This window comes from Haliaeetus albicilla, chromosome Z, assembly GCF_947461875.1.
Source record: "Haliaeetus albicilla chromosome Z, bHalAlb1.1, whole genome shotgun sequence".
Classification (NCBI taxonomy): Eukaryota; Metazoa; Chordata; class Aves; order Accipitriformes; family Accipitridae; genus Haliaeetus; species Haliaeetus albicilla.
The window spans coordinates 37,370,504-37,384,666 of NC_091516.1; the positions used below are offsets into that span (position 1 = coordinate 37,370,504).

A 14,163-nucleotide genomic window follows, 5' to 3' on the forward strand; every position below is an offset into this window, starting at 1 on the left:
TTAAAAATTAATTTTTATAGACTCCTGTAACCTTGTTATCCCTGCTTAGAATCAGAAGTATTAAGTCACACAAGGCTGCCTTTCTTACAGGCTCATATTCACAGGTAAATCCAGTGAACATTAATAACAGGATTTTGCTGATCCTTTCTAAAGTATGCTTATATTTGGGCAGGGGGAAGAAAAAGTAACTACAATTAATTTTACCTTTAGGTGTTGGAATTGGTCTCTCAAGTCCATCTGCATGACCTAAGGGGTCATTTGAATCTGGAACTTCCATTTCACCTAGGAAGAAAAAAAGATTTTGTTGAATTGAGGTTCTGAGTTAATCTTTCTCTTAAATAGCATTATGACACTGAGTTCAGCAAACTCATTCAGACCAGATCTTGGTTCCAGAGTAGCACACAGGAAACACCTACTAACAAGGTCAGGATTTACCCATCACATATCAGAAAACTTTAAAATAATTTATGTTGTGGATTTACTTTGTGTTTGGCAACCATGGGCAGCATTAAAAAATACTTTCCAGTTCTGACCAGAATAAAATCCACATAGTTTACAAAGAATGCAAACATTTCCTGAAAGCAGTGCTGGTCCAGCAAATTAGCAGTACCTGAATTTTACTGACAATCTCAGTTACAAAATAGCATAAATCTGCTTTCGAAGTTACATTACAGTAATTCAGATTCTATTTCCAGAGGTCAGACTCATTGTCTCTGCTGACTTTCTTATCCTATTCTCAGCCAGGTCCCTAAGAGATATCTCCCAGAAGTGAAAATGTAATAACCATTAGCCAAGTATTCCAAAGGGTGATGAAATGGACGGACATCCTTCTGTGTGCCCTCCTCATTTGTGTCTAATATATATCAGAATAATCTAGAAACAACATTTAGCCAGCAGTTGCTGCAGACAGCAGACAATACTTCCATGTTCCTTTGGTTTTGCATGTCTTGCAAAACCCTGACTATTATAAGTGGGGGTTCACCTGTCTGCTCTCCCTTTTGAAAACACAATGCTGTGAGGAACAGAGCTGAACTTGTAAATCAGATAAAGCTATAAGGGTGCTTTTACTAAAAACAACTTCTCAAATGACATCCCCAATATTTTTGTATTTCCTATTTTACATTCAGTCATCCAAATTCCTCATCACCTCGGCATATCACCATGACAGCATGCAAATCTAAGGTTCTATCAGGATCTAAAGTGAAAGATCTGGGTTTTGTTGTAGATTTGTTAGGGGTGTACATGGTAATGTTTTGGGTAAAATGAAGTTAGGGAAAAAGCTCTCCTTCTTCCTTTTGTCTCCATTCCCCTTTCTTCAGACTAAACCCTACAACACCACTCTGACTGCAAGTCATAGTGATGAAACACAAGTAACCCCATTCCTACCTTCCACCACATTATGAAAGAAGAAAAGAATCGAGACTGACGTTATTTTTTTATTTTTGCTTTATGCTTTTACCCATTATTTGAGAACAGAAGATTTAGCTAACTTGCCTTTAAGTTTACCAGGCAAAAACACAGAAATCAGAGACAACCTCTACCTCAGGCTGGGTCTGAAATGGTTTATTTTGTCACAGTACTGCCACCTTGTCACTTCATCTCTCACTGCTTGAGGTTCCTACCCTGGCAGTACCACTGATTCCACTTGAGTTGTGTGTTCATTCCCAGACACCCCAATCAGAGTGATGGTGAAGACAGTGCTGTGCCCCTGCTAAGACACTCTCTTTCCAATTGGAACAGCTAAGGCTTGGGCAGACATCATCTTCTGCCACTACCAGCACTGGCCAATGGAAGTGGTATGTAGTCTTCACCTGCAGAGTGGAGAGAGAAATGGAAATGGGTGGCCAAGGTGGTGGCATCTTAAATTGCCATTGTAAACCCTGCCCCAGTGTGTCTTCACACCCCTGAGGGCATGGTGCAGACTCAGTGCCTGAATTTTTACTGTACCAAAGTTTTGTTGACTTGTTTGATTTAGCATGAACTGATGAATGCGTGATAGGGATGCAAGTTCACCTCTATTCCCTTGCTTCTGCTTGACCTCCTCTATGTCGCACAATGAGTTTAGAATGGGACAGCAACATTTACTGGCCACCAGGAAAATAAATCCAAGATGAAATATTGGAGTAAAAAGAAGAGTAGGAAAAGCAACTGTTCTTTTAGTCCTCAAGCACCTCCACTTGGCTTGTCCTGGTGATCACAATCCACCAATATTCATAGAATGAAACGTTATTTGTAGAAGCCCATTCTTAGGGACGCTTGGTTGCTTAACACTCATGCCTCCAGACTCCAAACTGCCCAAGATTTAATACCACGTGTTCAACTTTAAAATAGTTGTTTGCATTTCTTCAGTCATTTAGTGGGATTCACAACAAGAAAAAACATTGGAAGCTTAGATAAATGAGCACAGAAATGTCTTTCTCTCTCTCCACTCCTTCCCAGACACATATGTCCTAATTTTTTAAAGATTTTCAAAACAAAGATGGAAAGAAACAAAAGCATTTGCTGATTTGAAAATATTTCAATAATAGTTTTGTGTGATTCACTTGTGCTTGATATGTTTATGTCTGGAAAAAACATTAATCTCCAGATGTGCTTTTCCAGAGAACAAACACAAACCGTAGACACAACCTACCAGCAAAGTCTCCATAACTAAGCAAAGTTAAAATTGAACATCCTTTGTGTAGTTTGTAAACTATAAATACAAAACAGATCTGTCACTTAAACTTGCAGTTATGAAAGAAACATGTATAATTTCTGTAATCTGCAAAATTCCATTTCAACCAAATTTATTATGAATTCCAAGCTTTAACCCTAAGTTTTCTGTACCACAACTTAAAATACCAAAAAGTTATTATCAATATGAAAATTTAAGGTTTTTTACACTATAAGTGCTTCTGGCTCAGATGACCAACAAGTCACTACAACCAAATAAAACCTTTTCCTCTTGAGTTAAACAGAACTAAAAAATCCTGCAGTCAAGAACTTCAAGGAAAAAAAGGTATATTCCTGTTGAATATTATTTTCAGTGCTTTCTAATTTTGCATTAATAACTTAGTATATTTTTCCTGCTAGGAGGTGTTTTCCACAACAGATAATAATTCTTGTTGTCATTTTTTCTTCAATTCCCCTCACTGTAGCGCAGACACACCCCTGATCATGTGCCATCACCAACTCTCTGCAGTCTTATTCTTGTTTGAAGACCCCTACACAACTGCGCTCCTGTCCACATCTGATTTTTAACTTACGTCCCTTTTCCCACTTTGTTTATTCAATATTTCAGTTAGGGTACGCCATTCTGCTTTTCTTCTTCCTACTTTCTGTATCTTTTCCTGGCAGCATTGTTATGTGTTGTTCCACTGCCTGAAGGGGAGAAAAATCCATTAAATAACTTAAGCTGTCCGAATTTCACTGTCAGTCTTGATCAGTGAGCAGCTACTGCTAGAAAAGATATAATTGTTCATTAAACTGATATTAGATGCAACAAAGATATTAGACAGTTGCATCTTTTTTCACATCTATTACAAATACAGCATTGTCATACAGTACTAAGAAAAAAGGTAGACTTGCAAAATACAAAACTGGCAGAAAAACAGCAACCCACAAAACAGTTGTTATTAAAAACTGATACAAAGAGAAATGCTCAATATTTGAACCTTACAGGTGATATTATCAACTCACACTGGCAAGAAGTATACTAACTAGCATGCTACTACATATATATGTAGCTGACTGAAGACAAATCAATCACCATGGTGTCTGGAAAGCATCTCAATGAACATATCTACATTGGTGTATGATGAACCCCCACAGCAGGCTGGACAACTCTGCCAGTATATAGACAAAACAGCTGCACAGGCTTGTGCAGTCCAAGCCTGAAAGAGTTCCTGGCAGAGGGCTTTGGGTGGCCCAGATGTTCCTGGAATGGAGAAGACAAAAATGAATTGGCTGAAAGGTATACAGGCTATCAAACTCCCTTATTTAAGACTACTAAAGAAAGTGAAGCAGGTAGGGAATGGGAGTAAAGACAGACCTGACTGAGAACAATGGAGACACAGAAGTGCACATGGGGGAAGATATTCTTAACACAAGATTTGTTCAGAACTCACTGGGACTACTAAGGACCAAGATCTTGGGCTCAGAATAGTTAGTTCCACCAAAATTGAGCTCAGTTCTCAGAAGCAGTAAGAAAAGCAAATCCAGTCACTATTGGGTACTTCTAGGAAAGGAATAAAGAGTAAAACTGAAAGTGTCATTATGCTGCTGTGTAAATCTATGGCTTGCTCTCATAATTGAACATTGCACGCTGTTGAGGCTCTCTCATCTCAAAAAGGGTACAGAAGAGTTGGAAGAATTTCAGAGAAGAGCAGTGAGGATAATTAAAGTTATAAACCAGGTTTTGTGCAGCTGCTAGGATTTGTTGCTCTGGGAAGAACATAGTGGAGGTAAATGACAGTAAAGGTCCTTGGAGTCGTTAGAGTCTTAAAGAGGATGGGCCAATCTCTCAGTAAAAGAAATGGGAGTATGAAGGAAAAACAGCAAAAAGCAATTTCAAAACAAAGCTAAAACAAGGTGAAGTTTTCTCAGACAAGGTGTAGTTAGGCTGTGGGCAGAGTTCACGTGGTTACAGGTGAGACTGGACAAGTTCATGGAGCAAAATCCATTCAGACCTAACTAATTCATAGAACTCCTATGTGGGCAAGGAAGTCCCTGAGGTCAAAATGGCTGGAGGCTAGGTAAATACCCAGGACAGAGTAGTACTAGGTACACCAGACCTCTTCTTACACTTTTACTTCAGCACTTCCTTTTTGCTGCCATCAGAGTCAAGGCACAGGGTTGCATAGATCTCTCCTGTGCTCCAGTATGGTTACTCTCACATTTTTCACTTGCATATGTTCTCTGCTCAGACTTTAAATGTATCACAGCTTATTTCTGAACACGCACTTCTTCAGTTTACATTTGCAGTGATAGTGTCAGGTAGAAAAGTTCACTAGCGTCTGTCCTCCTTGCACACTGCATGACCAGACAAGACTTCAGCATAACTAGAACTCAGCCTGAATGCCAACTGCCAGCATGGGACAATGTATGTGCCAGATGCGCCACATGTCAGATCCCCAGAAATACCCATCTCTTCAGGGACCACACAGTCAAGTAAAATGCAGATGCTGTTAACAGTACCTCTTTTAAACTGCTCACCCACACAAAAAGGATTCTTAACTTTTCAGGGCAATAAAGGAAGTATTTTAATGTAAGGAAAATCCCAACTCCAAAAGAGAAATCATATTTAAAGTCAGTGTTCCCTACTTCTGATGTACAAAATACATTCTGTTCCTCTGACTTATCACAGCAAACTGCAGCAAGAAAACAAGCAGTACAGAAAATCCTTTTCCAGATTGAATATAAATAATTATCACTTCTTCTGTCAATTCCTTATTCCTGAAAATATGAGGAAGATTTGCTCACTGACAAGGTCCAGCACAGGCAGCTCCACTGCTCCATTTTAGGCACCAGTGATCAAAAAAATACACAAGCAAACATCCCATACTATTGAGATAGGAGTGCCTTCTCACACATTCAGAAACTAAATTTCCCAACTGATCACAATGTCAACTCACAGGGCATACACCATTCATCATAAAAGAACTAAATTTTTCCCTCTGAAATAGTTATGAGTTCACAGATCCTTCATTATCTGAGAGGTAATTGCAATAAACAGATTTCAAAATGCTCATGGCCATAAGCAGACATCAAAACAATGCATTAATCTTCATCAAAAAGCCAGTCACAAGGAGGCAGTTATCATAATTGATACCAGAGACAAACCAAGGCCTCAGCCTCACACAGGAAGAGAATAATGAAGTCAGGTATTTTCAAACAGAATGGGCCTGATTAATTTAGAGCAGTTAAGGGCTGGCTGATGCAATGCCATGCAATGTTAATAACTGTCTTCCAGTTCTTGCGGAACACAGATGAGATCTTAAAAGATGGGAAATTGCATAAATACTTCCTATTATTTATTAAAAAGGGTAAAAAGAAGTGCCAGAGAATTATAGACCCATCATCCTAACTTCAATTCCTGGAAAAATAGTGGAGCAAAGAGGTTATTTTTAAGCATTTACAATAAAGCAGAGACATGAGTAATAACCAACATAGAAGCCAACATTGACTTGGCTTACATGGATTAGAGCTGAACATACATCAATAATCCCAAGCTACGGCAAACCACGCAAACATCATACTGGGACACATAAACAGTAGTAATCCTTCCAGTCTACTCAACACTAGTAAGGCCCTGGAGTATTTTCTCCAGCTTTTTGTATTCCATTTCAAGATGGATGTGGGTAAAACTGAAATACTACAACTAGTGCCATGAGGATGGTCTACAAAATGGGACTAACAAAAAGAAAAAATGGATGACTACCACGCCAGCTTAGTCTGAAGGAGATTAGGCGTGGACTGAGAGCTAGCATTCTTCAAACACACAGGTGTCAGTGAATAAAGTTTTCCAGGGTGGCAGATTAGGCAAGCATCTATTGCATATGATACTGCACAGATACAGCTAATGCTTCTTCTCCCAGGGTGAAACAGGACCTCTTAAGGTCTTTTCCAGTCTCATGATTCTATGAAGAAAACAACCGTCCTACTACCATTATATGTTAAATCCCAAAGTTTACAAATAAATCCTTCAACACTAACAATTGCACATAGCTATAATTAGAGAAACTGCAGATTTTTGTTCAGCCATTCCTTCCGCTCATCAATAATCCTGTTTCTGGAGCTGAAGCTATTTTCAGATTTAAACAGCAATATGCAACCTTTGCTTCCTGCGACTGTAACCTTTGACTCAGCTTCTAACTTTCTTCCAATAACATAAAACTCCCAAACTCTCTCTCTCCAGCCTAATACCCTCTAATATTCTGCTCTTTTCTTCATAAAACTTTGTTGACCTTCTGTCAATTACTAACCTCTGGAGCTCCCAAACAAAGAACCCACTGTACCCTTTGATTCAGCTGCCAATCTGATTACTTTGGCTGGGGGAGGCAGACTGCTTGGGTTGCTGAATCAGGGTCTTTCATTGACATTTTTCTTTTCCAACATCTGCAGCCCCTGGCAACCAATTGCAGAGTGGGCTTGGCAGACCTGTAAAGGGTGGTGAATAGCCTACAAAAGATGCAGTTTGTAGCATAAAATCAGTGCGTCCCTTTCATAGTGATGGCAGATTAGAACCTCCACAGCACACATTGCTTAACTGCTGCAGCTTCACACAAAAATAGCTGAAGGTAGGGGAAATAACCTGCACTTTTTGTTGCAGTTCCTCTATTCGGAGAACTGTGAAGTCTGAAAAACAGGTACTTCTTAGCTTGTTATGAGCTTGCAAAGCATACTATTCATAGGATAGTATGTTAACTAGTTAAATTTAGTCTTTAGCCATCCAAAATTCTTTAAAATTACTTTCAGCTAGATTTATAGTAATTAAAATCTCTCACTATGAGACCATTAGAAAAGGAGTAAGCTTTTCTAAGCATGCTCTGTTATAACATCAGATAACATTAAATAAGTATATTTAAAGTAAAACACCAGCCTGCAAGTCACAGAACCTTCAGAAAGCTGGTAGAAAACACAGACAAGAAACCTTTTACAAGAGCCAAGGTTGAGTTGTACAGAATAAACTCCCACAATTTATAAGCATTCCTTATTGAAGTAAATCTCTTGTTTCATTAGTGGGAATTTTCCCCTCTTTTGATTTTTTTCTATTTTACCTAATAGCTATATTGAAATGGCTTCATTTCAGTAAGTATCAGGAAAAACAGTCTGTTGCAAAATGTGGGAACTGCACTAGGGGACAAAGGCAGATCTGAGGTTTATGATCTGTAGCAATGAAAAGGGCTTAATTATTTGTTTTGGACAGAAAATTTATCATTGATTTAAAATAAAATTCCAAACAAATACAAATGTTAAACCATCTTCATTCTGCACAGTGAGACCTCACTTCTCAAACACATTTTAACAGAGATTCAAAATCCTATATTTTGGCATCCTTTTGTCAGTTAAATGCGTAAAGAGGGAATCCACATATTGCATTAATCTCTGTTACTGTGAATTTTTGTGTTCACAGGCTGATCCAAGATAGACCAGTTGTCTGTTTTGGAAAACTAGCAGTCAAATGCATGATGAAAAATCTGCTTTACAAATTTCACAAGGTTCCCACAGGAACTTCCTCATTTAATAAAACAATCCTTATTAACCTACCATCAAACCACTCTAAAACACAGTAAAAGAATCAGCTGGCCATCAGCACAAAACTGCAGAGAAGCAATGATTCTTGTTTTCTACACAGAGCTGCAAGTAACTTCCAAAACAGAAAAAAGAATACTGAAGATGCAGTTTATCTTCTTAGCCATCAGCCAGGCGCCTCACCAAGTACTATGAAGTCAGCGTGAAAAGAACGAAATCAGATAAGTCATTTAAAATATTATTACCAGGGATTCAAACACACTTCAATGAATACTTTGATTTATTTTAATGCCTCATATTGTTAATGTGTATTTTACATTAGCCACACAGCTGCATTTGCACTGTCAGTCTTTACGCTTTCATTATACTACCCTCATCATTGAGCTCAGCTATTAAATCACCTAGATTCTTCCTCCTGCAACTCATACTTGCCACTTAAAATGGGAGTTCAGAAATGTGAGTCAAACCAAAGATAAAGATTTGTTCAGACTTCATTCACAGAAGAACACTCATTAACCGCTGTTGCAACGTTACAGTAAACCAAATAGCACCCATGGAAAAGAAGATACTAATTTTAAGTCAGCATTTTCAGTGCACAATCAAGTTTTGAAGATGAAAAGCTTTAGATTACAAATGATGCTATAAATTCACAGCCAAACCACTCTTTTGATAAAGTTACAATAAAGTCCACTCCTCTTATTTTACAACACAGAGTGGAGATCATTAAACAGGAACCCAGCCTGCATAAAGGAATATCCAAATCCAATTTGCAGTTCTTAGGACTTCCTGCAAAGTCCTGGCCAAGTTACCTTAGGCCAGATTGCTAAAAGCATTTGATGCCAAAAGATGCAGACAGGTGTCTACCAGAATTTTCAAAAGCATGTGGGCACCCCAATCTCATGCCTGCAGTAAATATCCCTTAATCTTTTGTACCTCAGTTGCCCAGGGGCTAAGAGAGGGAAACGTTAGCTCCCTGATGTGGTTCCCACTGCAGCTGCATGAGTGTTTGAGCCAGCACAGGGAAGGGAGAAGCATGGAAGCAAGAAGATGGGGCAGAGAAAAGGCAGGGAGGAGTTTTTTTGGTGACTGTGGTGATTTATGCCACTTTCAACTGATCACAGTATTGCGGACTTAAACCTTACTCCTGCACACTGTGGAGGAGAAACCTTATAGTCACTGCAGAGTGCTAGCTTTGCTCCTAGTAAAGAAAGGCAAAAATTAAAGCAATATTTGGAAACAAATTAAGATATAATTATGCCAATGAAACTGTTCCGGATGTTTCATAAATAAAAATGAACTCCACAGTATTTACAGCGTAAAATACTTGAGGCTTTTTAAACCACAAATGCATTTCAATGTCACTTCTAATTTAGCAACAATGGAACCAAGTCTACTACCTATCATAAACATAGTTTTTCTGTACAACTCTATGTTGAGCAGTCCAAGTCGATATACTGAGGAGCATATAAAAGCCCTGAACCATCAAAAAACCACAAGTCATTCTGGATTTCATAACAAATGTTCTTTGTTGGTAATGCATTATGCTAAAAAAAAAAAAAAAAGTAAAGCAATCGTGGGTACATTCCAAAGCTCTTCACCACCTCAGCTGTAAAATCATAGTTTAAACACAACCAATAGAGGCTCTGAACACACCTGCAGTAGCTCAAAGAACACCAAGCAACATGATAATTATCCATGGCATTATTACATGATTGATTATTTTACTGCTTCTGGCTGTGAAAACAAAATAGTCTCAACCAAATGGTTGAAAATAATCATGATTTATGAGTATAACACTCCATCAACTGGGATAAACAACGATTTTCACAGTACTCTTTTTTTTCTGAAAAATATTTTAGAATCCAAAAATGCCAGTTCTGTTTGCAGCCTTAGGCAGAAATCTTTAAGACTCTAAGTCAGAAAAACAGTCCTAGTCAGACAGACACTTGAAAACGGGCTTATTTTTAAGCACACTCCTAAAATGCTTTTCTATATTTGAAACAAAATAACATTAATCTCCCGCAGTCTAGGTGGCAATGTAAAAGCAGCACAGATCACAACTGAGTGTAACAGAATATAGTAGAAGCTGCTACTACCTATCCTAATGGTTATTCTGACTGAGTTGACAACTACAGGCAGTGGAATGACCGTTAAGTGTAAAAAAACCTTCCTACACTTTGTTTAGTTTTCACTCTCTAATTTTATTTCAAAAGCAGGAATTCCAGCACCAGTCTTGGAAGGTAGGGCTCTGCTCTCCAGAAAACAGTAAATAGCATATTCATATTAATCAGAGCACTTTCTGAATTATAAAAGCATTTGTGGGTATTATAACCATCTTCCTGACAGAAAGGATACAGTGGAGGCCAATGAATAATTAGTTCTCAAACCCCAGCACCTGATAGTAAACACCAATTTGAGAAACCTGGGCACTCAGGCTGGAGGCCTGGGTTATCAGTATTCTAAAGGCTGGCAAATGAGCCAATGATGGGGCAATATTTATCCTTAAATAAATTCATTAAATAGATGCTCCTGTTCTTTCCTATCATCAAGCATCACAATTTTTTAAAAGACCCAAGTAGAGAGAAAAGTATGCTTCTGGCTCTCTGGAGCTCTACCTACCCACTTGGGATTTGTCTTCACTAAGTCATATTAGAACATGATTTTACAAAGTTATGCCGCTAATATGTAACACCAAATACTGTGTTCAAAGAGAAGCAGCTGCTCACTGGTCAAAATTATTTCTTACTATAGGTTTTGCTCATGACCAGTTGGCATAAAGTTAAATATGCCAGTTTCAATTCTTAGAGAGGGCAAATTTCTTTTTAACACAAAATATCTTGGTTTCTAGATCAAGCGTTCAAAATTCTTAATTTTCTACTGAAAGTTCTCTTATAATGAGTAATTAGTTATGGTCTATATACACCAAAAAAAAGAGTAATTTCTCTCCCCTACTGGCAGTTCAGCTTGTACTGACAGCCGTGGAGCAAGTCAGTGTGCAGGTGTTGTGCCAGGCAAGTCACAAGTGAGCACTCCCAGCACTTGTAACAAGATCAAATATTGTTGGTGGCTAAACATCATTGTGTGAGTGTGTGTGCGCGTGCGTGTGTGCGTCCACATTTGCCTCTGTGTGTAGAAAATGGAGGTCAAAGATAAGAAAGCATGCCAGGATATAAAGGAAACTAACACCTGATCTATATTTTAGCCATTGAAAAATGCAAACCAGTTTTTCTAATTGAAATTTTAAAAGAGATGTTATTGATTTGTTTTAGTAGGCTTTCCTAAATTTTCACAGTATGGAGTTATTTATTTAAATAACATTAATATAAACATAAAGTTTAAATAATATTGATATGTATTCAGTTGAGAGTAAATATCTAAACCACACAATATTTCTGCTAACGAGCTGCTTGTCCTGTCTAGATAGGAAAAAACCTTCTTCTTCCTACTGCAGAATCTGTTTGACTTCTTGGATTACAACTGATTGTGTACAGTGAAGTCATAGTGGTTGCCTGCACTGAAAGGAAGTCCTATTTCTCTTTCTTCTTAAACTATCTTTGCTGCTACAGGGGAGGGGGGGAAGTAACTCAGATGCATAAGTGGACTTTGATACAGTTGCTCTTTGTTATATGTCTTTAATTAACAGAGCCAAGCAACACTTTTCTGCATGAAAAGAGATGGGATATTATTTGCTTATACTATTCTAAAAAACAATAATAAAAAAAGAGTAGAGCCCTGAGGTGGAAAACAGAGTAAGCAGAGTGCTTCCAGATGTGGATACAGGCCATTTTCAGTGGGTGGACAGTGAAAGAAATAAATGAAAACATGGTCACAGTCTCACTGACAGTAGCCAACATGGCCATTTCCAAATGACATAATGACGCACTGGAGCTCCTTTCTGCCATGCCTGCCTGCACGCAGAGCAAGGAGCAGCTTCCCTAACCCAGGGTTACAAAGGAGAGCCCAGGCATGCACTACCCAACAGCTGAGCTCAAAGCACTGGGCAGTTTCCACCCAACTGCTACCTATTTCCCTGAGCCAGGCAGGGATTTCCTGAGCTCCCAGTATCATTCCTCATTAACCAGTTTAATGATTGTAACTGATGCTAACCACAAGATCAGCCTTAACCATTTTATTACGATTTCACTTCAAGCAGCAACATTGAAGGCTGCCAGACTGCCATTTTAATGAGTCCTGAAAGCAACACTTGCACAGTGCTTTTTCACAGTTGCATCTTCCCACCAAAGAGCTCTGAATCTTGCATGTATAAACTCCTATTTTGCAAACTACAGACTTTCTCACCTTTTTGTTACTGTGACAGCAGGACTGACATAGTTTTTTGATTATTGCATGGGTCAGTTTTGCTTCTACATGATCAAAATACCGTGGCTGTAAAACACCTGTTTTCATGACATGTAAGTGAGAAACAACACACACAACCTAATTTTAGATTGCAAGGTTAGCTCATAGCACTGAGCCATGACCTCAAATTCTTGCTCATATATTGAGCAAATCTTGGCTAAGTCACATGCAACCACAGCTGAGATTTCAGATGTGTTTTCAGAAAAGCACTCACTTGAAGCGATAGCCTCTTAACAAATGCAACAAAAAGCTCACGTCTGTGAGTAAGCTATTGCAGTCATAATCATAGATGGGAGTGGAACAAGCTGTGTGGAATGAGCAGCATTTACTGCTGGAAAATTGGCTGGTTCCACCCCTGAAGTGCAAAGCACACAAAAGTCAACAGCCACTCCAAGCAATGGCCAAACATGCTGCTCTTCATTTCTAACACTTCTGAGCCATAATGCAGATACCTCAAGCTTTGGGATTGGAAAAGATTGTGTTTTAAGGAAGAAGAATGTTCTTCACAATGAGAATTAAAATTGGGACATACTTGTATTCTGTTTTCATGCATTTTATTATGTTTCAACATTTAAAAATATACATAGCATGTATTCTGCTCAGATACAAATGTTACTTTTATATTTGATACAGACCCTTACAACCACTGTTTACTTAATCAAAGCGGACAGCTGTGGTTTTCATTATCCTTAAGCAAATATTTGCCCAGGTATTACTTACTTGTGTTATACATTACCATAAATTTTTGCAAGCAAAAGCCAACCATGCCAATCTAAGTGTCCTCATATATGAACTTTTTGTAACAACTGTGAGCAATTGCCAAAAAACTTGTTCCAAATGTGTAAGCTGTTGCCTTCCTTCATGTTAGTTATGGACAGCTTTAAAACTGCATTAGCTCTGAAGTACAGAAAAAGACTGCTAACTCCAGTCAGCAGAAGAGGATGCTAGAACCAGAATACAACTCTATACACAGCAATCAAAGCAGCCATTAGAGCAGAGAATACCATTAAGAAATGACATCATTTTAGGCACTTGTAGGAATCTAAGACTTTTGTTTGATAACGAAGCTTCAACGGAAGTGTCCCATGTTGTGTGATGTACATGGAAGCAACTTATGCATAGTTGGCACTCACTGTGCAATGGAAAGACAAAAAACTGCTAAGCTTAATGGGCAACTTTTTAACTGCAAATGCTCGTTTATTCTCAATAGTGGATATATTCTAAAATATTAACTGCGTTTCCTCTGTGTGCTGGATTTGGCTGGGATAGAGTTAATTTTCTTCATAGTAGCTGGTATGGGGTTATGTTTTGGATTTGTGCTGGAAACAGTGTTGATAACACAGGGATGTTGTATTTACTGCTGCGCAGTGCTTACACAGAGTCAGGCCCTTTTCTGCCTCTCACCCCACCCCACCAGCAAGTGGGTTGGAGGTGCACAAGAAGTTGGGAGGGGACACTGTGGGGACAGCTGACCCCAACTGACCACAGGGATATTCCAGACCACATGACATCATTGCTTAGCATACAAAGCTGGAAGGTGGGGAGGGACAGGGAGGGGAGGATGTTCAGAGT

The 14,163-nt window shown here is 38.6% G+C and overlaps 1 protein-coding gene across 2 annotated transcripts in view; it reads right to left on the reverse strand.

Annotated features, from left to right (window-relative positions):
* Window positions 1-14,163, reverse strand: part of ROR2 (receptor tyrosine kinase like orphan receptor 2) — a 162,399-nt gene that overhangs the window by 52,392 nt on the left and 95,844 nt on the right. For both annotated transcript variants that reach the window (XM_069776897.1, XM_069776896.1), the window contains one exon: window positions 205-282. In XM_069776897.1, coding sequence (XP_069632998.1) covers window positions 205-282 — 78 coding nt within the window. The remainder of the gene's footprint in view (window positions 1-204; window positions 283-14,163) is intronic.